The 25,971-nt window shown below is 38.1% G+C and overlaps 1 protein-coding gene across 1 annotated transcript in view; it reads left to right on the forward strand.

The window, feature by feature from the left end:
• Positions 1-25,971, forward strand: part of MSI2 (musashi RNA binding protein 2) — a 522,649-nt gene that overhangs the window by 144,328 nt on the left and 352,350 nt on the right. Inside the window, 1 exon segment of the mRNA XM_074261866.1 lies at positions 23,697-23,789. Coding sequence (XP_074117967.1) covers positions 23,697-23,789 — 93 coding nt within the window.

A 25,971-nucleotide genomic window follows, 5' to 3' on the forward strand; every position in this document is an offset into this window, starting at 1 on the left:
GCAAACGAGAAAAATGAGTCAGAATGAGAGTTAAATGACTTTGCCCAGTGTCACAGAGCTAGCAAATTTTTGAGGTTGGATTTGAATTTACATTTTTCTGACTTCAGGTCTAACCCTGTCTCTCACTATGACTGATTAACTCTAAACCCAGAACTTTTTATAAGAAAACATCTTTCAGATGCCCTCCCATCTTTTAATTTCTTTCCAATTTGAATTATGATCCATGTTTTAGCAGTTGGTTGACCAAGTGGGCAGAACCTAGTAACCAAACAAGTCTCATTTTCACCATCCCTCCAAGTGTGTCATGCTACTTTTGGGGAGGAAAAATACTTTGTAAATCCTAATATACTTTGCAAAATGTTTATAAATATTATTTTTATGCTAATAACAATTTTGTACTGGGAGAATTTCTGATTAGCAGCTTATGACACTTGCCAAGAAAGTGACTCCAAATGAGATTTTTTTTGAAGGAAGAAGGCAATCAGCCTCTTTTTTCTACCATTCTCATCCTAACCAACATCCAGTTCAACAGAACTGTATTGTATTGTATCCATCATATTCTTCCATACAGAGCTAAGTAGAGGTTTAGAAAGGAGGATTCAGGCCTTAGCTATTGGACTTGGCTTGGTCCAGAATGTCATTTTTTTCTTATGTGATTAAGAATCGTTTTTGGTTATATCACCCTTCTCATTTCTCTTAGCTTGTGTGAGAAATGGACTGGAAATTCTGAGTCAAGAAGAGACGAAGGAATGTGGGATAAGAACTGGTAAAAAATACTTGATATATATGTGGTCCATTTATCTGAGGTCTACGCAGGTAGAAAGCAGAGGCAGTAAACTTTAGAAGCTCCCTTTATTTCTTAGATTTCCTACTCAGGCCTTTCTGTTTCCATAGACTCAAATTGTTAGCCCCTCTCTCATTTTGTATTTGCTTTTCATGTTCTTGGTGTTTATAGAGTTGTAGATTTGGAGCTTAAAGAGACCTTAAGAGTCCCTTTGATTTATGGATGAGGAAACTAAGGCTGGAAGAATTTAACTGACTTGCCCAGGGTCATAACTTTGAAGTAAGATTTGAACTCAGGTATGCCTGCCTCCAAGCCTAACTCTCTGTGCTCACTGGGCCTCACCCAGCTGCTTGTTGTATTCCTTCAGATTCTGGGCTTCTTGAAGACAGGGATTGTTTTATTATTATTATTATTATTATTATTATTATTATTATTATTATTATTATTATTATTATCATCATTATTATTAATTTCCTGAGGCTAACAGTGTCTCACACATATAGGACTAAATAATTGCTCATTTAACTATTTTTATTATCAATGACTATTTTTATATTCCTTTGGATCTTATAAATAGAAATTCACTGTAGTAAATGATTGCATTTTTCTAGCCCTAACTGGTCAGCTAAATTGAGAGACACAGAGAATGTTTTATTTTGTCTTTATATCCAAGGCAGCCAAGTAGCATAATGGGTAGAGAACTAGATTTGGAATCAGGAACATCTGAATTCAAATCTGTTTCAGATCCTTATTAGCTGACCCTAGACAGAAATTAACCTCTTAGTCAACCTAATGAGTGTAAAATTAGAGAGTTTGACTAGATGGTCTCTAGGCTTCCTCCAAGCTCCTAAAATACTAATTCATTCTTCATAAGCAATCGGGCTTGTTTCTTAGGTGTATTAATCACCCTTGATGTATTTGTGCTACTTTATGCTGTGTGTTCCTAGTTCTGAAAAAAATACACACACACAAGATCCACTGGAGAGCTGTGCCTTAAAGGAAGGAACCATGGATGAGCCTGGGGAAGAGAGAGCGTGTGTGTGTGTGTGTGTGTGTGTGTGTGTGTGTGTGTGTGTGTGTGTGTGTTGGAGAGGAGAGGAAAGTTCCTCAAAATTGTCCTCTAGTTTCTCCTCCTCTACCCCTTTCCTTGTTGTTTTGGAAACCCTTCTGTTCTTCCTTGCCTTTTGTGTTGGCTTCCTCCCCAACTGCCTCTCACAACCTCCTCGGCCCCTGATCCCCTTTGTTATGTATGCTTGGTGGTTTTCCTATGGGCTCCTACTTCCCCTTCTGTCCATACCTGTTTGCCTCATGATACAGCCTTCTAACTTTCTCTGCGGCGTTGGGATGGGGGAAATCATCTTGATTTCTGCCTGGAAGGGTGTTTTTATTCAGTTTGGCTGGCACTATTATGTGGCTAAGTGTTCAATAAAAGTCATGATTTATGAGGCATGTGTGGCCGAAGTTTTGGGTTTGAGGTTTGATTTTTTTTTTTCTTTTTTGCTTTGTCATCTATCAGAGAGAGAAATGCCAGGCCTGATAATTCCTGGCACTGAGTGCTTTGAGTTAAGAATGTCAGCTGTCAGCCTGTCAGGAGGAGTTATTTCTCAGATTGGGTTTCCCTCCCTTTTCTCCTCTGTTTCTCCTTTTACCCAGTCAGAGAGGCCGTTCCTTACTGCAGGCTGATGATAAGGGAAGCGCTGTGTTACAGAAAGAAGTGTCCCATGGTATGGCCCCTCCAACCTGCCCGCTTTAACTCTTGCCTATGACATTCAGGGCCCTGACAGGTCTTGATTGCTTAATAGAAAGAGAAGCTTGGATCTCTTTGTTCTCAAATACAGCGTTACCTCAGTCCAGGTATTTTTGCAAAGTGTGTGTGCGTTAGATAAATGGCTCTTGAAATAGAAACCCTTTCACAGTGGGTGTTTGGCCATTTAAAGTAGACTAATCGAAGGTATAAGCAAGTTGTCACAAATGTGTCCACCAAAGGAGAGGATGCTCCCTATTGAATACCAGACTGTCTACTCCCACTCTTTCTGCCCCCTCCCCCCCTTGGATTGTTGGCTCTTTGCCAAAATGTAGCAAGTCATCTTGATGCACCCAGGATAGCTTTGGAAAAGTTGTGCTCTGCATCTTGAATGCCTGGTTAATGCCCAGTTGTGTCTGAAATCATTGCATGAATAAATCTTTAAGTCCCAGTGTGGTGCCTGTACTTTTAAGAGTGAGCGGACTCAATATGGCACCCAGCATATCAGAGCCATCCAAATTTTCTTTTGGGTTGGTAATCTGACCTTACCTGCAAGATAGAAATACTTGAGTAGCCCAGGCTTCCAGCACCTAAGAGAAAGTGAAACATTGACAAGGCCAGCCCAAAGGAATTATTATGCATGCCTACCAAGGTAACTATGGCCTGGATAAAGCAAACCGTAGTCTTTTTTTTTTTGGGGGGGGGGTTTGGAGAGAAGACTGTGCTAATGAGAAAAATAAACCAACTGACCAGCTGGCATGCATTCAAAAGACTGGGATTCTGTGTCTTCCTAGAAGGGTCACAAGGAAAACAAAGTTATACATGACTGGACAAGTTCCTTTGTTTCCCTGAGGCTCAGGGAGGGACTTGGATTAGAAGAAGGATGTTTAAACTTATTAGTTTCTTGGACTCTTTTAACAGACTTTTGCAGTCTAGGGACCCCTTTCTCAGAATTGTGTCTTTTAAAAGCATAACATAAATAGATAGGATTAAAGAGCAGACCAATTATTTTGAAAATATAGTTTGCAGGATATTAAAAAAAAATTCCCAGACTCCAACAAAACAACCCCTGGATTAGATGATCTCTAAGATGTCTTCCATCTTGAAATCAGTCTTCTAATCTAAAAGTTCTTGGGGGTAGGAGAAAAGAGGACAGAAGTTAATTAAGGAGTAAAGATTCTAAAAGGAGAAGAACTTTTTCTCCCTGCTTTGAAAAGTGTACACACACACACACACACACACACACACACACACACGTATGGGACCTTTCATATGATGGCAGATTTTTATTTTTGATGTGTTAATCAGTTTTGCAACTCCTTATTATAAGGGACAACTTTTTGGGAAGGGCAGAAAGAGAGAGGGTAGATGTAGGGGAAATCTAAGCAATGGAAAGACAATATAGATCAACAAAAATCTTTTTCTTATAGAATGAGGGAAAATGTATAAATATTTTTTCCTGAGTCCTTGTGCTTAAGCAAATTCATTAGAAGGGTGTGTGTATGTGTGTTTTGGAGTAGGATAGGTGTGATGGATTCAGGAACAGAGCCCGAGCAAGCACACATGAACTCTGAGAAGCACAAAATGGCCGTGCCAGCAGATCTGCCTTGAACCATTCTTTGGAGACTTGGAGACTCATCTCTTTCGAGTCAAAACTAAACAGATTTTTTGCTGTGGAATGAAGGACAAGGACAAGGAAGGAAGGAAAAGGGTGGGAATGTTACAAAATCTGCTTGGCAGTTGCCATCTTTAATGACTGTTTTTCTCTCTGCTCAGAGGGTTTCATTAAGAGGGGCTCAGGGTGAGGACTGGTACCAGCCCAAACTGGTGTTTAGAATGACCTCATTCAGTTGACTTAGGGAGCTTTTTGCCTCTTTGATGCTGGGATGGGAGGGATGATGTGATGGCCCTTTGCCTTTCACCGCTTGTCTTTGGAGAAGTCTAGCCTGAGTTAGAACCTCCCACTTGCAGCCACATCCGATCATCTTGTTGGAATCCTTTGAAACACGATGGCTTTGATTTTGACCCATGCTGCTGTCATGACCATTTGAGATGCCTTTCTTTTTTGGCAAAACATTTCCAAAAATTAGTTTTAAGGATGCTCCTTCCTTGAAACCAAAGAGAGAGTGATCTGAGAGAGGCCATTCTAAAAGGGACGGTCAAACAAAATTCTGCTCAAAACTTGATGTTTCCAAGCAGGCTTCTCTGAATAACTTAGCTCCTTTGTACTACTCCATTCATTCTGCACCTATCAAGTGACCATGCACACAGCAGATATACTTTTAGTAGACCAATGAAGAGACTTATTAGAATATCAGGGTTGTAAGGAACCTTAAACATCATCTTGTAACTTTCATGGGAAAAGTGAGTTCTAGAGAAGGGAAGCAACAACATCTACTGCCTAGGTATCCATTTTTTCTTTAATTGTGTTGATTTGGGTAGGTAGCATGAAATAGTGGAATTTAGAGTCAGGATGACCTGTCAGCTGTTGTTGTTTTTATTGTTGTTGTTACTTAATATGTCCCCTCTCACTTCTGATATTCTGATTTCTGAAGTCCCCGTTCACTCTGACATTCTTTGACTCCAGGCAAGTGGAGTAACTTATCCTTCCTGAGCCTCAGTATGAAATGGGGATAATGCAATCCACAATATTCACTTTTCAAACAGTGATGTGGCTCAGTGGATAGTATGCTGCACCTGGAGTCAGGAAGACTTGAATGAAGCAGGGCAGACTTTTGATTAAGGTATAAGGAGATATAGAGGAAGGACCCCCCCAAAATAACATTTCCATGTTGTCTTGGTGCATTCTCTTTTATCTGGTCAGATGGCTGTGAGGTGATTTAAATGTAAAAGGTGATATTTCTCTTTTTTAATTAATTTTATAATTATAATTTTTTGACAATACATAGGCATGAGTAATTTTTTTTTTTACAACATTATCCCTTGTATTCATTTTTCCAAATTTTCCCCTCCCTCCCTCTACTCCCTCCCCTAGATGACAGGCAATAAAAAGTGATATTTCTCAATTAATTCTTCCTGTTTATGGCTGCTTTATAAGATTGACCCTTTTGGAGACAAAGCTAATCCTCATTAGTACACATGCTGTCCTTTGGGACTCATCTAGAACCATCTACTTTTCACGATGGATGGTTTCAAGGACAGGCTTTACCAAAAAACCGAACACTGGGAGCCAAACCTACAAAACAATTCTAATAGTTAGTGTGCTCTATGGTCATGGGTCGGGATTGTGGCTACTACAATTGCAACAAAAATAATAATGATGGTTAGCATTTAACATAGTGCATTAACATTTACAGAATGCTCTATGTATGCTATCTCATTAGATCTCTACTAACAACCATAGGAGTTATGTACTGTAATTTCTCTTACCCTTCTAGGCACTTAATAGTTTACCAAAGCCTTTTCTATAGGCTGTATATTGGTGGTTTCCAAAGTTACTTTGGCATTAGAATCAGTCCTGTTAGGAGTTTGGGGGAAGTGCCCAATAATAACTGGTAACATTTCCATAACCATTTAAGGTTTACAAAGCACTTCACATATATTATCTTGTGATCTTCTCATTGACCCATTGAAATGGATGTTTTATTATTCCCATTTTACCTAATGGGAAAACAGGCTGAGAGAGAGTGGCCAGGAATCAGGTCTTCTTGACTTTGAATCACTTTTACTTAAAATCAAAGGATCCTAGATTCTGAGGATTTGAACTCTGCTCCTGTGATTCCAATTCAGCATGTTCTCCATTGTTCGATGCTGCCCTAATAATATAGATTTGATATCCTGATTGCTTAGTAATGTCCAGAGAAGACAAAGGTAGCATACAAAATAGAAATCCCCATAGAAACTAGAAATGGTCATTGGTTCCTAATGCTTCTATTTATGGCCTCCTGTACATCTTTTTATTTGAGATTCTGATAAGAATCAAAGTGACTAATTAGACAAAGCCCTCCTTTCTTTTTGTAGATTAAAATGATGCTAATGACTCACCTGCAATGGAGAATTCACACATTGATTGATTCATTCTGTGTATTTATTAAGGGTATATCACATTTCTGGCACTGCCTAGGCTTTTGGGGGTGGGGATTAGACCGAAAATATAGTCTTTACCCTCAAGGAGCAGTAAAACAAAATTGGTTATATTAACAGTATAGGACAGAATTTAATTTTCATTCTAAGAGATATTATGTTTTGGGGTTTCAGAAGCCTCTTAAGGGAGGGAGGCATCCTCTCCAATCATGTAAGAGAATAGAAGATGGAAAGGTTAGTTTTTGTAATAGCTGGTTGCTGTTGGTTTTTTTTTTTTTTTTTGGGGGGGGGGATAGAGGGTTGCTCTGTCTTGCCTAGGCTTAGAAGTTCACCCAGTTCTCATGGCTTCAACATGGCTTCACTTCCAAGCTGAATCAACCAAGTTCTTCTCTTAGGCAGCCTGAAGACATCTTAATTGGGGAGGGGGGAAGGGGAGGTCATTTAATATACATAGATACCTGATTGTCTTAGCTGTACTATAGAACTCTTGATATTCTTGAGCTCATGATCCACTAGTCTCAGCCTCCTAGTTGTTGGGATTACAACATTCAAATATGAGTTCAAATCTGGCCTCAGAAAGGTACTACTTGTGTGATCCTGGGCAAGTCACTTAATCCTGTTTGCCTCAGTTTCCTCATCTATAAAATGAGCTGGAAAAAGAAATGATAAGTTACTCCATTATCTTTGCCAAGAAAATCCCAAATAGGGTCACAGCTACTTGGACACTACTGAAAAATGATTGAACAACAACCACCACATCTAACCCACTGCTTTCTTTTGACTTTTGACTCTTTTCCCAGTAGTAGTGATGTATGTTCATCAAGAACAAATGCTTTTTTGACTACTGATTGATTCATCCATATTCTTTTCTCTAAGAATCTTTGTGACCTCATATATAATAGTTGACAAGGGCTAGTGAGAAAAGTTTGTGATTAGGAAGCCAACTTACCTATGGAGTTGAGGATACTTCAGAATGGAACAAATACTATCTTTGGCTTCTTTTTCAGCCTTTGTTCAGTGTTCCACAAACAAGGAATACATAAATTGCTTAAAGGATTTAATGGCAAAATAAGGGAGGGGAACATTATGGGCTTTAAACAATCTGGTCTGGTTAAATAACCTTTGGATAATTGAGTCACTGGTTTTTGTTTGTTTGTTTCTTGCACTTGTTGGGGCATCAGAAGACCTTGGTGTTCCAGGCTGAAAGATCCTTTAGTCAGAAAGCAAGAGCTGTTTGTGCCCTTTGCCAGGCTTCGATGCTAATCTGATGGCCCTCCTGAGCAGCCCTGCAAAATGAGCCCTTCATGTTACAGCCGACAGCTACGGGTCCCCAGCTGCATCTTTGCTTCAATAAATAGTCAGCCCAGACCTGTTAGTAGGGCTTAGAGCACTGGGGAACATATTTTTTATTTTTTATTTTTATTATATATATATTTTTGCTAGTCTACAGCAAATGATCTAAATGGAACAGACATCATGGCTATAAAACATTTGTAACATCACACATTTAGTCAAGCTTCTGTTGGATTGATTTCTGTTTGATTGGTAGGACTGGGTTTTTTTTTTTTTTTTGGTGATTTAAAAAACTTTTTTGGGGGGGTTGGCTATCATTATTGTTCATATCTAACTACCAATTCCCTTGTCCCAATCTCCCCAGCCTCCTGCCCCCAGAAAGCAAAGCTTTCTTTTATGTGAGGATTTATAGAACTGTGTTACTGGTATGAAGAAGTCTCAGACATATTAGGATATTGGGATAGCAGAGAAATATTGCTTTGGAGGCTCAGAATGCTTTATCTCTTATTGAGTCTGACCTTCCTAGCTTGGAAGGATCTTTTAGTCTTCATAGGGAAAGGGCTTGTCTGGGTTAAGATAGATAATCACATGTCTTTGCTTTTATATAGTGCTTTTTCTGCTATCCTAGATCATAGGCCCATTCTCCCCCTCCTCCTCATTCCAAATACACCCTTGGACTGGCGGTCCAGGAAATCCAAGAGAAAGGCAAACAATAATAATCATTTTTGTTTACAGTATCTCTTGAGAGCCTCCTCCCCCTGCCTCACCGCCTTTAGTACACTCAGTTGTTTCAGTGTGTCTTATGTAGTGGCAAGGATACATAGTCTGAAACCAGAAGACCCCTGCTGAAATCCACACTCTTCTTACCTTTTTAACACTGAGAAAGTCATTGTATCTCATTTTCATTATCTCTAAATATAAACCTAAATCCATAAAATGAGGAGAACCTCTTGGGTTTTTCCAGCTTGATTTCTTTGATCACATGAAGGAAAGGAGACCAGATTTGGAGGCAGGGAGTCTGAGATCAAATTCTGTTCTTATCACCCTTGTAACCTGGAAACAAGTGATTTCGCCTGGGTTTCTTCTTCATCTATGAAATGAGCCGCTTGGATTAGATGGTCTCTAAATTTCCTTGCTTTGTTGTTATTGAGTTGTATTCGATTCTTTGCGACCCCATTTGGGGTTCCTTGACAAAGATATTGGAGTAATTTGCCATTTCTTTCTCCAGCTCATTTTTATACATGCGGAAGCAGGGTTAAGTGTTTTGCCCAGGGTCATAGAGCTAATAAATGTCTGAGGGCAGATTTGAATTTATGAAGACGAGTCTTCCTGATTCCAAGCTTGGTACTCCATCCACCATACCACCTTGCTGTCCATCTTTTAGCTCTAGATTTATAATAATTTTCTTACTACAGGAGCAATCTGATGTGATAGGTAATGAAGTGGAGGTGTGCAAAGCCATTCAATGATTTGTCCAGTCTTAAGACAAGTTAGTATACTCTGGCTGCCTCTCCAGTGCTGAGACTTCCCCAGGAGGTAGCTATTTTGGCATCAGTGAGCCCAAGATCCAAATTTAGGAAGGTCATTTTTTACTAGGGATAGTATGGCTTTTAGTCCTTGCAAAATATAGAGATTCCTTCCAGACAGAAAAGTAAGCTAGCAGGCTTGGGATCCAGAAAGTCAGGCAGCAGAGACTGAAGGTCTTCAAGCCAAAGTTGGATGACTACTTGTCTGGCATGGTGGTCTTTAGGCAGCCGGTTCTTGTTCAGTTATAGGTTGGGCCACATGACCTCTGAGATCCATTCCAACTCTGATGTGAACAAACAGATTTAGTAGGGACCTTTAGGTTTGCCAGTCTCCTTTTCTCACAAGAAATTTCTCTAAGTCTCAGAGGCTAAATGGAGTGAGATCAGCACTTTGGTTGGGCTTGGTTTCTCTTTGCTGATGAGAGAAATTTGCCTTTTCTGATCTATTTAAATGTCTCTCATAGACCAGACAACCAAATAAGGCTCTTACATTATGTATGGTCTCTACCCAGTTCTATGCTCTCTTGCACACTCTCTCCTTGCCCCCTAATTTGAAGCCTTGGTTTGGCAACGCAAACTAGGCTAGAAAATGACTAAGCTTTCCTCAAAAGCTGCTATTTTTCCAAGTGGACAGCAAAAGAAATACCTGCTGTATATCTCCCTCAGGCCAGCACTGACATCCAGAAAATCCTATCTTGATTTCTGGATGCTTCTCCCATATTGGAAACTTTCTCACTGGACTGGAGAGATGGTGGGAATGTTCCAAAGACATTAGTTTTGCTCACAGAGCAGATTAGGTGTAACTTGCTCATCAAGAGCTGATTGCCATGTGCAGCTTAAATATGCAAATGAGTTTAATCAAGGCTAAGGGTTAAAGTTTTCATTTGTTCTTTTCATGAAATCAGCTAGGGAGCTTTTGAGGTGGAGGGGGGAAGTATGCGTGTATGGGGGTACATCTGGAAAGTTTGCTTTAAGACACCTTTGTGCAAAGTTTTTTTCCCCCCTCCCGTTGAGATTTTTTTTCCTCCCACTGAAATAGCTGCTTATGAACTGATGCAAAATGAAGTCAGCAGAACCAGAAAACAATATATACAATGAGCTGAATACTATACCAACTATCACATGCTTTCTATAGCTTGCTTGCTCATCATTTACATGTCTCCCTCATTAGATTGTGAGTTCTTTGAAAATAAGGATTTTCTTTTGTTTTTCTTTGTACACCTTTACTTATTAAGGTTCTTGGCATGTAGTAGATACTAAGTAAATATTTATGGAGTGGCTGACAATGACAGCTTAAAAGAGAAATAAGCACAGAGGTGCTACTTTTCTTTGCTGAAGTGTAGGGGCCTATAGATATAAAAGACTTCATACACCTTTGGTCTTGGTTAGTTGTGCTGAACTGTTTCTCACTGTCTACCTTCCCTTCCCTCTTTTCTTTTTTGTTAAGTGATAGCTCTCTAGGTAGGAAAAGGGAAGAAGTATATTAAAAAGGTGATGTAAAAAACAAAAGATATCAAATTAAAAATTCCTAAAATTTAATTAATTATTCTTTTTAAAAAAAGTTTACCACTCTAAATAGGAAAATCAGCCAGTCGATAATGCATTTATTAAGCACTTATTACATGCCAGGCTCAATACTAAATACTGGGCATACAGACAAAGGCAAAAGACAGTCTCTGTCTTTGAGGGACTCATACTTTATTTTAACAATAGAATTTTAGGATTTCAGAGTTACAAAAAGTCTGAATAGCTCATTTAGTCTGATCCCTTTATTTTATCAATAGGAAACTGAATTGAAGAGAAGGGAAATGATTTTTCCATTCTCACACAGAGAGTAGAAGGCAAAATTTGGAATAGATGCCAGGAGTACTGATTCCCAGGCTAATGTGCCTGTCCTTAATTGACAAGGGATTTATATTGCAAAAGTTTATTGTGAGTTCATTGTTAAGAATTTGGAATGCATTTTCTATCCCAGATTATCACACGTGTTGGATGTCCTTGTCGAGTTGACATAGTGCTATTAGTATTTAAATACTTGAGTAGATCTTGAACCAGTTAGGTGGAGCATTAGAGGGGTTTAAATCTATAAAATCTGAGTCCAGAGCCTCCCTAATTCACTGCCTGTGTGGTTTAGAAATATTTAATCTCTTTTAGTCTCAGTTTCCCAAACTTTAAAATGAAAGATTGTATTCAGTGGCCTGTAAGGTCTGTTCAGATTCTTAACCTATGATCCTATCACTTGTGATCAAAATAATGGAGGAATATTCTCTCCCAGGAGGCAAATTACAAACTATGAATACCTGCTCAGGTTCTCAATCCCTTGTCAATGTCTTATTATGAATTAACTCCAGGGAATCCAGTCTCCACAATGTTTGAGATATTCTCCATTTCCTGCTAACCTCTGAGGATGGTTGGCGTATTCCTCAGGCTATCAATGGACTACTTTGGTTAGCCTATTTTCATTCATCCTAATCTTGCTAGGTATCTAACCGTTACCTTTTAAAATCATACATTTCCCTGGCATTTGTTATTCCAATTTTTTTATTTGTTGTATTTTTTTTTTAGCTTCATTGCACCCAGGATATACCTGTACATTGTCCTCTTTGTAACTGGTACTTATTTTTAGCTCTTTCGTGTTCCACAATATTCCCATCTATAACTATACCAACAGAATAAGAATATGTAAGAGTTAGTATTTGTTTTTAGGGGTTTTTGCATCATTGATAGACCTTTGCAGTTTCTTAAAGATAGTTTAGCCCCTTCAGCTTCTTCTTTTTAATTCTAGGTCTATCTCATTGTCCATTTGTGCTATTTATCCAATATACTCTCTCTGTCCCTAGACAAGAACTATGCACATTCATATTCTTCCTGTTTTAATATGGACAATTGATATTTTTCATCCACTTGATTTTTCCTGTGTGGATTATTAGTCTTAACTCTTTTGAATGGTTTTGAATCTTTTTCACACACAGTGTCATCTACAAATGGGAGCTTTTGGAGGACCTCACTATATAGACTATTGTTCTCTTCAACTTGGATAATACTTTCATGAACACCTTTGGTCAGCATATACCTTTTTCACTTAATATTAAAGGGCTATTATATAAAACTATCTCAGTTCTTTTATTTTTCAAGTACTAAGAAAATTTGATATGGATAGGAAAGATCTTGCTGGCATATAATCTTTAAAGTAACATTTTATTAAATCAAATCAAATGCTTTAAAAATAATCAACAGATATTACATATGGTAGTGTCTTATATTACTTCTTTTAGTTAATTGTGTGATGGTAAAGATGTCTTTCTGTGGAATGTCACCTGTAAAAGCCTACTTGTTTTTCATTTAGGCCAACATTGAAGATGCTCTCTGTGTGTGGAGTTTGCTGAACTGCTTCTCACTCAATACCTTCCCTTCCCCCTTTTCTTTTTCTTTTTTTCTTTTTTATTATAGTGATAGCTCTTTAGGTAGGGAGAGGGGAAGAAATATATTTAAAAAATGAAGGTGATGTAAACACAAAAGATATCAATTAAAATTCCTAAAATTTAATTAATTCCTCTTTTAAAAAACATTTACCACTCTCGATATAAAAATCAGTCAGTTAATAATGCATTTTGTGTAAATGGAAAAGGAGACACATATTGGTGGTAGGTGACTTTTTTTTTCAGTTACCTTTTTTTTTTGGCATTAATGAAGTTTTCTTCTCCTTCAGATCCATTTAAAATTGATTCCTCAGTGTTTTTACAATTATGTGACTTCCAGCACAAATCTCTATGATGTCTACATGGCCTACAAATTTCTCTCTATTTACTCTTTAGGGCTATTTCTACTTTTTCTGTGAACAAAGGAGTATTTGTGTCTTAAGTATGATTGTTCTATTATCTGATGGTAAAAAAAGTTCATGATAAAAATCCTTGTAATCTTTTTCATTTTTCTCCTGTTTGTAGCCTTCTTTAATATGTCTTTCTCTCCTCTGCCTTTTCCCTTTTGACTCAGCTTATTTGGACATTTGGCCAAGCATTCTTTTGACTGAATTTGCCTCCCCTTGCTTCTCAATGCTTTGTGAGGAGATCTTGCATATAATATTCCATGAATTTTCTTCATAAGACATTACAAATCAATTTATAAGTGGATTCTTCAAGCTGATTTTTTTTTTCTGTTTTCCTATTCCATTTTTGAAGATACTTTTAAAACTCTGTGTGTATGCCCTTTCTCCTATCCATTACCCATTCTTCATCATCACTAATTTGTTTGTATTAAGTCATAACTGAATTGCTTCCATTGCAGTGTGATTCTTTTTCTCATTTTTGTTCTTTCTTCTAGCTTTGTACTCATCTTGACCTTTGCTCTATAAAGTCAATGGACTGACTATATGTAGACAGCTGATTCAGAAATGACTCCCACAAGAATGAGTCATTTCCTGTCTTAAAAAAATAGAATGAAATTTTTTTGTTTGTGATGTTGTCAGTGTTTGCCATGTTCAGAGCCTTGCAATTCATTTCTCAAAGAGAATGTCTTCATGAGGTATAGGTGTGAAGGCTTTGGGTATTCTACAAGGCTCTTTGGTGTCTTCCATTCCTTATTTCTCATTCATGCTTTCTATTATATTTCTTTCTAACCTCACTTGTTTGCACCTTTGTATTGCAGTTACTGAGCCTCACAACAATATATTGTTATTGTTGTTCAGTCATTCAGTTGCATTCAGACTCATCTTTGTGATTGTGTGCACCATACAGCCTATGAGACTTTCTTGGCAAAAACACAGGATTGTTTTGCCATTTTCCATTGGGTTCCCAGAGATTAATTGATTTGTCCAGGGACATACAAGTAGTAAATGTCTGAGTCTGTTTTTGAATTCAGGTCTTCCTGACTCTGGATCTAGCTCTATTCACAGAGCCATCCAGTTGCCTCCTATCATAGCTACATATCAATATAATTGGTAGTGTCTTAATGCATCCTTTGTAGAATTTTTTCCCTCTAAGTTTTCTGCCACACATTTTGATCTTTAAGCTACAATTATTTTCATGGCGGTCTTTTTGCTAATACTTATCATGAGTTCTACAATACAAGATGACCAAATGGCCCATGAAATGATATTTGTGGCTGCTTTTAAGCATGCAATAAAACCCATTTTGCCAATTCCTTTATGTACCTTTCCAAGGACAGACTGAGCCATCCTTCCATTTAGCTGCAACTCCCTTCTTTCTTTTGATTTTGTTTATAGTGCAAATATAAAGGTTTCCACTATTCAGTTCCCCAGTAGTGTGCCCAATAGTGTGGTCATTTAGTATGCCAGGAGTAAAGTGAAAGTTTATAGACAGTCTAACCCAACAACAGTGGGTGGTAGCCTTTGAGAACTCAAGGTCATTTCCATGTACCATTGAAGCAGCACAGGAGGGCTTTGTGGAAGTGCTATTAGATTTTCCTCCCCCAGTACCCTCACCCCAATGTTTGCTTTCCCTTCCAAAAAATAAAAAGAGAAAGGAGAAACCCAAACAGCTTTGAACATTTAAAATGATTTACTTTAAATTATATTGTGTCAAGGAAGACATGAAAAAATGCTTTGTTATATGACCTGTAATGGCTAACTCTGAAGTGCCAAACAGAACTGAAGCTCCAACATGGTCAAGAGAAGATTATACCTTGTCTGCATTCAGCCAGCTTAGCAGTCCTTGGCTAACTGTTTTCTGGAAAGAAAAATGACCCAGTCCAATCCAAATGTTTTCCAGTGAGGTTTAGTGACTTGCCCAGAGTCATGCAGTTAGTAGAGAAAACTCATTTTTTAAAACATAATATTAGCTTTTCAAGGCACTTTTTGTATAGTACTCTTTCGAATTAACTAGTATAAGGAGTATTATTTGTGTTTTATTGATGGTACAATTTCAGGAAGTTCAGTAACTTGCATAAAATCACACAGCTAAATAAAAGGCAAAGCTGGAATTTGAACTCAAAACCTTTGATTCCAACTTGAGAGAGTATTCATTCCTACTCTATCTGTTGTGTCCAATATAATTGTTGTTTAGTTGTTTTTCAATCATGCTCAAGTCTTCATGACCCATTTGTGTTTTTCTTGACTAAGGTTCTATAGTCATTTGCCATTTCCTTCTCTAGCTCATTTGACAGATGAGGATGCCATTTGACTAATGAGAAAACTGAGGCAAAAAGGGTTAAGTGACTTGGCCAGGGTCACAAAGCTAGTAAGTATCTGAAGTCAGATTTGAACTCAGGATGTGAGTCTTCCTAACTCCAGATCCTGCACACTGTGCACTATGGCACCACCTAGCTGCCCCAAGGTACAGCCTGGGAACTGTATGAACTATTACTATGGGAAAATGGATTCTGAGTTCCTGCTGGGATCATGGGCTTAAATGTCTTTCTTTAGTGTCCTTTAGTAGCTCATTAATTATGCACCTGCATATAGGAAAGGGAATTTCTTCTTTGTCAGTTATACTCTAGGTGTTCAAGATGGGAGACCAAGGGCACCTCGTCAGAAATCAGACTCTATTGTTAATTCAATCCAAACATATATTCCTTCAGTAGTAACTCTGTGATCAAGAGATTTTGCTAAAACTTGGGCAGTTCTCATCTTAGAGGTACTACAGACCCATTACTGTCTTCTAGCCATGATTTAAGTCAGAGATTTATCTTTTAATGCTCATTTTCTAGATGAGAATAGGTGACTTATCTTTTTGGATGCCATGATATGAGTAAAAAATGCTTTGAAAAAGTGTAGTGTTTTATAAATTCAATATTTTTAAAAAATGATATAAAGATGGGTAGTATAATGAAAGTATTGGAACCAGGAAATATGGGAATGAATTCCTGTCCCCAATTCTTACTGTTTGTGTCATAATGGACAATGATATTTCACCTATTTGAGCCTATTTTCTCACCTGTAAAATGATGATGATACTTGATTTTCTTGTTTCTTCTTCCAAGACAAATTTGAGCATTCAAATTTTGTGTGCATCATGTTTGTTTGTTTTTTTGTCTTTACCTTTATGTTATTAGAGTCCTTTGCTATACATTTTAAGAACTTTTTTTATTCATAGTTTAAAAAACTTCCCCCAATTGCATTTTATTTTTCCAAATACACATGAAGATAGTTTTCAACATTCATTTTTGTAAGACTTTGTGTTCCAATTTTTTCTCCTTCTCTCCTTACTTCCTCACTCCCCCAAACATCAAACAATCTGATAGGGGCTAAATACGTTCAATCCTTTTAAATATTTTTCAATATTTGTCATGTAGTGTAAGAAAAATAAGACCAACAGGGAAAAAACCATGAGAAAGAAAAAACAAGCAAACAAACAAACAAAAAATACAAAGTTTCAATTCCCATTCAGTCTCCATGGTTCACTCTTTGAATACAGGTGGCATTTTCACCCCAAGTCTATTGGAATTAAGACCCTTTTCAATGCAGAAAAGAACTAGCAAGTATTGCTTTGCTGTCAGATATTATTTTCTAATTCCATTTGTATTATTGTAACCATTGCAAGAGCTATGTTGGACCATTCTATGGAAAACCCACAAGACTAGCACTTATATTGGAGTTTTGGGCATTTAGTAAGTATTTAATAAATGCTAAGTTGGCTTAATGAAGTTTGTTGAGATGATGAGTAGGGAGGAAGAAGGCCATAATCTCCTGACTTGTATTGTAGTTAGACGTGATGAAACTGCCTATTGGTTTCATACCAAACTAGAGCATCAATAAATTGTGTGATGGTCAGTAGCTATACTCTATCTTTTGGATTTTATGGTAAGGTTCTGAATTTCTCATATTTTCCTATTGACCAGCTGGTGACACAGCTTGTCTCTCCTCTTTCCCACCCCTCTCTCAGAATTGGTGCCAGGCTGAAGCTACCATTCCTCAGCACAGATCACAGATCAGACTAGTGTAGTGGTAGACAGCTCTTTTTGGAAAGGAAAGAAAAGAAAGTGGAAAGAGAGATAGAAGAAAGAAAAATCACAAAAATGACAGATAAGCAGGCAGGAATTGAAAACATTTGCTTGAAGTTGATGAGCAGAAAAGATTTTTAAAATAAAGAAATGTGATACAGACACAGTTGGAGCTGAAATATACAGCTCAGGTCTTACTGCCTTGCTGAAGAGATCTTATAATTTCATTACAAGATCATTTTCCCCATTAGGTGAGTTATTGTTGTTTTAGTCAGAGGTAATGTTATAATCTGACCATGCAGCATAATTGAGTATAAAATATTTTTCATTCCCATGTAGACCGAGGATTTTCCCCCAATTATAAGCCAATTTCAAAGGCACCCAGGCCCAAGAAGGATGTGTTGTCAAGCCATAGATTAGGTTCTAGTGTTTTGGTTAATATGTTTTTTGGGGGAGGCAAGGGAAAAGCCTTGAAAAACATTGAGCCTTAATGTTTGTAATGAGTTTTCCTGTGAAGTTAATGTAATTCCTGCAATTTGTGATGCAAATAAAATACTTTGGCACCTTTTGTAGGCTGGGCAAATTGGAGCCATGGAAACTTGGGAAAGAGCTCTAGAAGAAGGGGAGGGCTGGAGTAGAAACTAGTTAGGTGGGTTTTCTTGACCATTTAGTTGACTGATTTGAAACCTTTTTGCCTTCAGTCCTTTAAACTTAGGAATTTCTTTGGCCAGACCACCTACCATTTTGTTCATCCTTAGGGACTGGGTTTGATCAGAGTGGGAAGTGTGTGAAGGGAGGAGAGGTGTCCACAATGAAGTTTCTGGGCATATCATATCCTTACCCTCTTCCCTTCTTGTTGCTAGGCTGGGCCAGTCTCCTAGATAGAAAGTTTGTATTGATGTTTTTCACCATCTGGCTGGCTTTTTGTGTGCTTTAAAGACAACTATTGCCAGAGAGCAATGCTTATCACAGGAAGACAAATCCTTAAAGATAAGACATTTAATCATCAGCAACAGGCATTTGATCAGTGTAGGGGCATTTGATGGAGCTGAACTCATAACTATACTAGATGTCTCCCCACTGGTCCTTTACCCCCATTTTTTTAATCCTAAATTCAGTCTTTTATGAAAACTTATCATGAAATTGTTCTAGATGCCTGTATACAAGCTTGGCATTGGCATATTTTGTTAGAGAAGCAGCTAAGAATAGTGGAAGAGACAGTGAGCTTTGACTTGAGGTGGCACATTCACTGAGTGACTATGGGTAAGTCAGTTTCCCCAGTGAGTGCTTCTGTTTACTCATCCATAAAAAGGAAAAAGTTAGCTGAGAGTTAGCTCAAAGATCCCTTCCAGTGTTAATATTTTGATGACAAGTCATGTTGCATGTTTGAATTGATTACCCTTGCAAAGTTTTTGGTTCTACCCTCTTCTCTAATTATCCCTTATGAAAAAAAATCACTTACTCTTATTATTCCTCACTATCCACTTCCCATGGACTTCAGGCAAGAGGTTTGTCTTGAAGTCTCCTTACAGCTGATATTCGATAACGCTAGGTTCTTTCTATCAGTATTTCCTAACTATGGTCTTTGATAAATTTACTGACTCACAAAACTTTTACTACCAGTGATCTTTTTTTTTAAATGCTCTCTCTCTTTTCTGTCTCTCTGTCTATCTGTCTGTCTGTCTCTCTCTCTCCCTCCCTCCTCTCTCTTTTGCTTCTCTCTCTTTCTTCCTTCTCTTCTCTCTTTCTCTGTCTTCTCTCCTTCCTTCCTTCCTTCCTTCTTCTTGCTTTCTGCTCTTCAACTTCTGGACAGGTTCCTAATTCTAGTCTCTCTCAGTTTTTCTTTTTCTTTCTTCTCTCTCCTCTACACCTCTCCCCATTCCTAAATTACCAGTGACAAGGGTGGAGCTTTGTCTATTCTGCCATTCAGCTATGTAGTTTAGGTTGGGAAACCCTACTTGAGGTAACACCATTTCAAGCAATTCACAAAGGTGTGAGAGTCTATTAGCTTGGCTTGGTTCTTGAGCAGCAAAAGCTGGCAGAGTTGAACGGAGAAAAGATGCTATTGTAAGTGTGAGGCTGGGAAGTATTGCCAAGCCAACAAATGGCTTGTGTTCTTTTGCAAGGGGGAGTGTATATAGCCAAGAAATGGAAAGGTCTTTTCAGGAAATTGTTGATGGTAAGGGCTGGCTTCCCTCTGTGTGCCCCATCATGTAGATAGCCATTACTCTCTAAAGCCAATTTCATGCCCCAAAGTGTATCCTCCAGTGTTGGCGTTTATGCTTGATGGTGGTGGTAGTCATTTAGGGGAAGAGGCCATTGATTGTTTTATCATGAGTCATAGATTTAGAGCTATAAATGACCTGAAGCCTTGTAGTCCATCCCTCTTCCTCACCCCTCATTTTATAGATGAGGAAAACAAGGGGCAGGAATGTAAGAAGCTTGAAAAGATCACACTATTGGTAAACAGCAGAGTTGGGATTCAAATGTTTAACTTCTGACCCCAAATTAATGATATTCCCATTTTGTCATGTTGCCTCACACTTAGTTAGCAGGGTGTATTCATTTTCTCCCATGATCTTCATTCTTCATAGGAAGTAGCAGACATAGAAACCCCCAAGTTTATCTCTAAAAGTATTTTTCCCTTTATTTTACTACTTTTCAGAAAAACAGAAAACCCAAGCAATAGCCCTAGAATCTGATATATTGGATGGAAAGATGGGTTTTCCCTTCCTCTTCCTCCCTCCCTCCTTCCTCCATCCCTCTCTCCCCTCCCTCCCTCCTTCCCCTTTCCCCTTTTCTTTCTCCCTCCCTTCCTCCCTCCTTCCCTCCCCCCTTTCTTCCCCCCATCTCTAGAGTGGTGGAAATGAATGAAATTGGGCTACAGATGAGAAAGGCACTAGCCTTTTCTCCTTCCTAGTTCCCCATATGCAAATCATTTAACTATCCACAACCCATTCAACTGTAATAGACTCTAGATTCCCAGAGTAAATCATTTCCATTCCCACCACTGTTCTCTTAGTAGGAAAAACAACGAGAGGTCAACCCCCGAGCTCTGTAGTTCCTCCACGGCTGTGCTCCTGACTCCTGCAGGGGCGACACTGGTGAGCAGCTAACCATGTGTCTCACATCTCCCCACTGGCCTTTTCATGTCTGGAAGGTTTTGATTAAAACCATTTCCTTTTACTGTTTCCCAAAGAGTGGGGCTTCAGTCACTGTGTCCAAGTGGCTTCTTGGGGAAGGCTGTTTTTAGAAACTTTCAATGCTTTTGTACCCTTTGGCCTTTACATATGTGTACATGTGTATGTGCACATGCCAATATGTGCACGTGTGTGCATACACACATTTGTATGGCACTCATTTTTAAGGGCTTTTGAGCAGTCTGTGGCTCTAATAGCTAACTGATGGATCCTGTTTTCCAATGTTCTGTCCAGTTTCATGTTTGTGCCACAGCTGTTGAGTGGTAGAGGATGTAAAAAGAAAGTTTTCATTTAATAAGGCCTTTGGTCTTTCCTATTACTGGGGTCTGAAACACATGGTTTGCTTTAACAATCTGAAATGAAGAAAAATTTAGTCTTTTCATTCTCTGGGTCCTGTGGGAATACAGGTATGGGCTGCCTGAAAATACTCTCTAAAAAACTACAAGAGGATAGGAATCCCATTTACAAAACAGAAATTAGGGAATCATTATTCATATGACAAGAGGATTCCCCCAGGATCTCTTTGAAATGGGAACAGGAGCATGCTGCTTATTTACAGATCATTTAAGTGTTTGGTTGCAGACCATCAATTACAGTTTGGGGGGAGGCAGGATTTTAAAGCTAAGGTGTCAGAAGCCCCTGCCAATCTGAAAGTCAGTTAAAAGTGCAAACAAAGCGTTTCAAAAATTATAATGTAAGCAAAGTTAAAAGGGAGATTGTACTCATCTTGCAGCTTTGGATTTGGGGTAAAGCTTTGGATGTGTAGTCTCAGTGGATGTGGATTTAAATCTAACTCCCATATTTAGTACCTGTGTGGCTTTAGGCAAGTCATCTTTCTCTACCACAGTTTTCTTCATATGTTGAATGAGGATATGGATGATATGACCTTTAATGACCCTTTCTGCTCTAAATATGATCTTTTGATGTGGTCCTCTGTGATTCATCTCCAATCTATTTAATAGACCTCTTTTGAAGCCCATGTTTAGAATAGTTTTTTCTGATATAGGCAGAGCTTGAAAAATATATCAGGTCAACTTGTTGGGGCCAGTGGAAGTTGATGGTTGGGAAAAGTGGTGCAATGTGTAAAGAACTAGAAAGAACTTGTGAAATTTCTATATATGCTTCTCTTCTCCCTATTTCCCCCAGCTTTGATCAGGTAAACTCAGGAAAGGATCAAAAGGGAAATTTGAATGACTACAAAGGAGAATTGGCTTCAGGGAGAATGAAATGAGATCCTGGGAAAAGCTGGAACATAGGGAGATTTTTGGGTAGAGGTAAAACTCTAAAGAAGAAAGAAGAAAAGAATTCTTTACTGTGAATTATGTGTAAACCACAAAGTGTCAGAGACAGAATGGACCTTGGAGTCAACTAGTTTAATCTCTTCACTTTAAAAAGAGATAAACTTAGGTAGAACAAATAGTATACTAGACAGGGAGTCAGGAAGACCTGAGTTCAAATACAGTCTTGGTTACTTACAAGCTTGTGTGATCATGGACAAATTTCATCTTTGTCTGCCTCCATTACTTTATCTGTAAAATGGGGATAGTAATAATACTAACCTCCAGGGTTGTTAGGAAGATGACATGAATTAATATTTGTAAAGGACCTAGTAAACCTTAAAGTGCTCTATAAATGTTAGCTTACTCTTTGTTATTATCAGCTTCATTATTATTTACTCCTCCTCCTCTTCTTCCTCTTTCTCTTTTTCCCCCTTGCTTCTTTTCCTCCCCTTCTTCCTCCTGCTCCTCCTGCTGCTCCTTCTTCTCCTTCTCCTCCTCTTATTAGGTACCTCAAATCTAGATGATAAAGTGATTTGCCTCAAGTTTCACAGTGAATTAGCAGCACTAAATTCCAAATGTTCTGTCTTCACTTGTTAAATTTTTCTAGCTATATTATTTTATGATGACTCCAACCACTTTTTTTTTTTTTTTAACCCAATTCATCTTGTGGATTAGAAGTTCAGATTTCTGCACAATCTATAAAATCTATACAAAAATTTTTGGCCCTCCCTTCATACCAGAGAAGAGGTATGAATTACTATGGTATTAAAAGATAAAATATGTTCATATTGTATAATACTACACATGTATATTATGCATTTCTGAATTTCTAAACTTTTTCTGTGTTGTTTGTGACTTCTGCAAAACTTCCCTCCAAAAATCCAATTTAATTTCTTATCCAAGCTCTGATATATTGAAACCACAATGGGAAAAGTCATGATGTAGAAAGGATAACTATAATATTCAAACCTTATTTTACCTATAAAGTACACAGATAAATCTTTATATGCACATATACTGAATTGTATATTTATTGTACACATCTCAGTTGTCTACAAATTTTATTAGAAGCCCCTGCCTTCTTCATTGCATTAAAAATTTCAATCTTTCTGTTGTATATAATGTAGTGAGAATAACTTATTTTCTTGCAAATAATCATCAGTTGCCTAAGGGCTCAGATTGCTATGCTGAGTTTTCACACAAAGCTTCCTTTACTTGGCCTCCTTCCAACCCTCCAGCCCTTACTATCACTGTACCACCTCCTTCCAAGGATCATTCAAAGATTTAAAGCTTTCACCTTAATAGTCACATCCTCTCCCATTATAGATATGGAAACCAAGACCTAAGAAAGATGAAAAAAATTGTTCAAAGGTCACATAACTCAGTAGCAGAGCTGGTTTCAGACCCAGGGCTTCTTCGCCCATATCCAGAAGACTCTTGTTCTCCCATGGAGTCCCTGTTTCCAGGCTTACTGGTTAGAAAGGCGATTCTGAAACCATTCAGCCATAAATCTGTACCAGGATACAAAGTGATATGTCATCACTTCTTACCTGAAGGAATGCTCTATTTGAGTGTGTTTTGTCATTACTTGTTTGATGGGTATTTCCTCCCCGTCCTATACTTTCAGTTATCCTGTTGGTTTAGGTCCCTTAGGAGCAAACTCATTTCAAACAATTGTGTTTTCTGTTTAAGTTGGTAAATCATAACAGAGCTAGGATTTACAATTGGAGCCCCTAGTCCTTGGACTACAGAAAATCTCCAAGTTGGAAGTAACCAATTACTAAGTTCAAAATCCATTTGAATTTTGAATAGGTTCTGAATTGGCTTCCTGGAGAAAGACTCCAAACAATTGGATTAGGCAGGTGGTTTATAAAAATAGTACACAACTTCTAGTAATCTGGCCTCTCTCTCTTTCTCTCTGTCTTGCAGATGGTGACAAGGACAAAGAAAATCTTTGTGGGCGGATTATCTGCGAATACAGTTGTAGAAGATGTAAAGCAATATTTTGAGCAGTTTGGCAAGGTAAGTACTATCTGTGTGTTGGATGATGGAGCCAGAAGATTATCCACTTTGTGTTTGGGAGGTAACTAGAATTCTCTTGCTATGCCCAGACAGTCCCAGAATGACTTCACGTTCATGTCTAAATTCAAACAAAATCTGTAGAAGTTGAGCGGGCAGACTGTTAGTTGAGAGGGTTAGATTGTTAGTGAATGTGCTATGTTGTACATGCCTCCATGAGTAGATAGCCTGACCTTTCAGTATGTTCTTGTTGACATTTTGATATCATGTAGGGGAGAAGGGCTAGCAGATTAGGGATAGGGATGGAGAATTAATGCCAGGATTTAGAAAGTCTGGATTATGAGTCTGAAGTAATAGTGGTTTTGATAGAAACTAAAGAAGAGGGCTCTTAGTCATTAGTCACTTGGGGTTGATGCTGTTGCTTTCTGGAAAATTGACTGAATTTCAGAAAAAAAAATATGGGAAGAATTATATGAACTGATACAGAGTCAAGAGAACAAGATGTAAAGTGACTACAACAATTGTGAATGAAAGTGATTGGATAAATTGGATAAAGTTGGATAAAAGGAAGTTGAATACTGAGCAATGGAGAAACCAATGAACAGCCTAGAGGAGATGATGAAACTTATCCATTCCTCACGACTGAAGTGGAGAACTAATAGGACAGAATATTGTGAACATTTTCAGGTGTGGATTGGATGATTTTGCAGAATTGTTTTCTCTATCGTTAGGAATGTTGAATCTGGGGAGGAAGTAGGTGAAAAGACCCAAACATACTGAAATCATACATTTGTTCTTCTTTAAGTAGGAAGGAAAAAAATTATCGAAATTATAATAAATCCAGAGGAGGGAAGTGAGGGAGGGGCAGAGAGGGGAGAGGAAAACAGAGACAAGAGGGACAAAGGACTAGAAAGAGGAATAAAACAGGAAAGGAGAGAGACAAAGATAAAGAAACAGAGAGAAACAAACCTGAATAGAAAAGATTTTCTTGGGTTCTGTACAGCTGAGCCCTTCTCTGCTAAGACACCCAAGGGAGAGCCTATGAATGCAACCAACCTATAGCTGTTAAGAATTCTCAGGCTGAATATCTGTGAGATGGCAGTAAAAGTATCCCTAAGGTTTCCATTGCCTAGAACAGGCTGGGAGCAACATTTAGAGCCTTAAATCAGTCAGGAAAAAGTATGATCTTTTTGTTGCATATTTACTTCTGCCTTGAGGAACCCCCTTTTTTCATGGGGAATCTGGTCCCATTGAGTTTGGAATTTTCTTTGGAGAGGTGCCTTTTTTGTATGTGTGTGTTCAAGCACCCAGCATAGAGCCTTATGCAGTGCACACTATGTGCTTAATTAAAATGTTTGTTGAATTGATTTCAAGTGGGGCAGCTGTTATATAGGTGTCCCCATTGCAGTCTTGGAATAATAACAGCTCACGTTTGGGGAATGCAAAGCTCTTTACATAGAGTATCTCAATTGACTTTTACAACACTACTGTGAAATAGGTGATTTTAGTATCCTCATTTTATAAGTGAGGAAACTGAGGCACAGGATGGAGAAGTAATTTTTTTTTCAGTGTCATAGCCAGTGTCTGTCTTACATAGGGGGTGAATTTGGGTCTTCCTGACTCTCTGCTGAGCTTGAGCAGCCTGAGTCATACTCAGGATGGCTGAGCTGTCAGGGTATTAGCACCAGGTGACTAAGTCTCTCCTCATCTTTGCACATCTCTTCCATCTTTGCTCTACATTTTATTATGTGTGTCCTATCTATGAAGCAGATTCTGTGATATTCTTGACTCTTTCCTTCTAGGCTCTAAAGGGTTGACACTTTGTAGACCTCTGGTATAGAAAATGTTTGACATTGTCAGGGAATGGAAAGTCATCTTCTATTCTTATCAGAAAGACCTTAGTTTATCAAATGATGGAGAGGCAGCATGTAATAGTACAGGAATTTTTAATCTTTATTTTGTTCCTTGGGCTCCTTTGGTAGCCTGCTAAAATTTAGAGATCTTTCCTCAGAATGATGTATTTAAATAATCAAAAGTAATGCTAAATTTCACTTACAACTTAGTAAAAATAAAAATATGATTTCTCCCTATCCTTGTTCATAAAATCAGTCCACATACACCTCGGTGATAGTGAAGTATCTATAGATTCCAGGTTAAGAACCCCTGTACTAGTTGATAGTGAACT

This window comes from Sminthopsis crassicaudata, chromosome 4 (genome assembly GCF_048593235.1).
Source record: "Sminthopsis crassicaudata isolate SCR6 chromosome 4, ASM4859323v1, whole genome shotgun sequence".
NCBI classification, from domain to species: domain Eukaryota; kingdom Metazoa; phylum Chordata; class Mammalia; order Dasyuromorphia; family Dasyuridae; genus Sminthopsis; species Sminthopsis crassicaudata.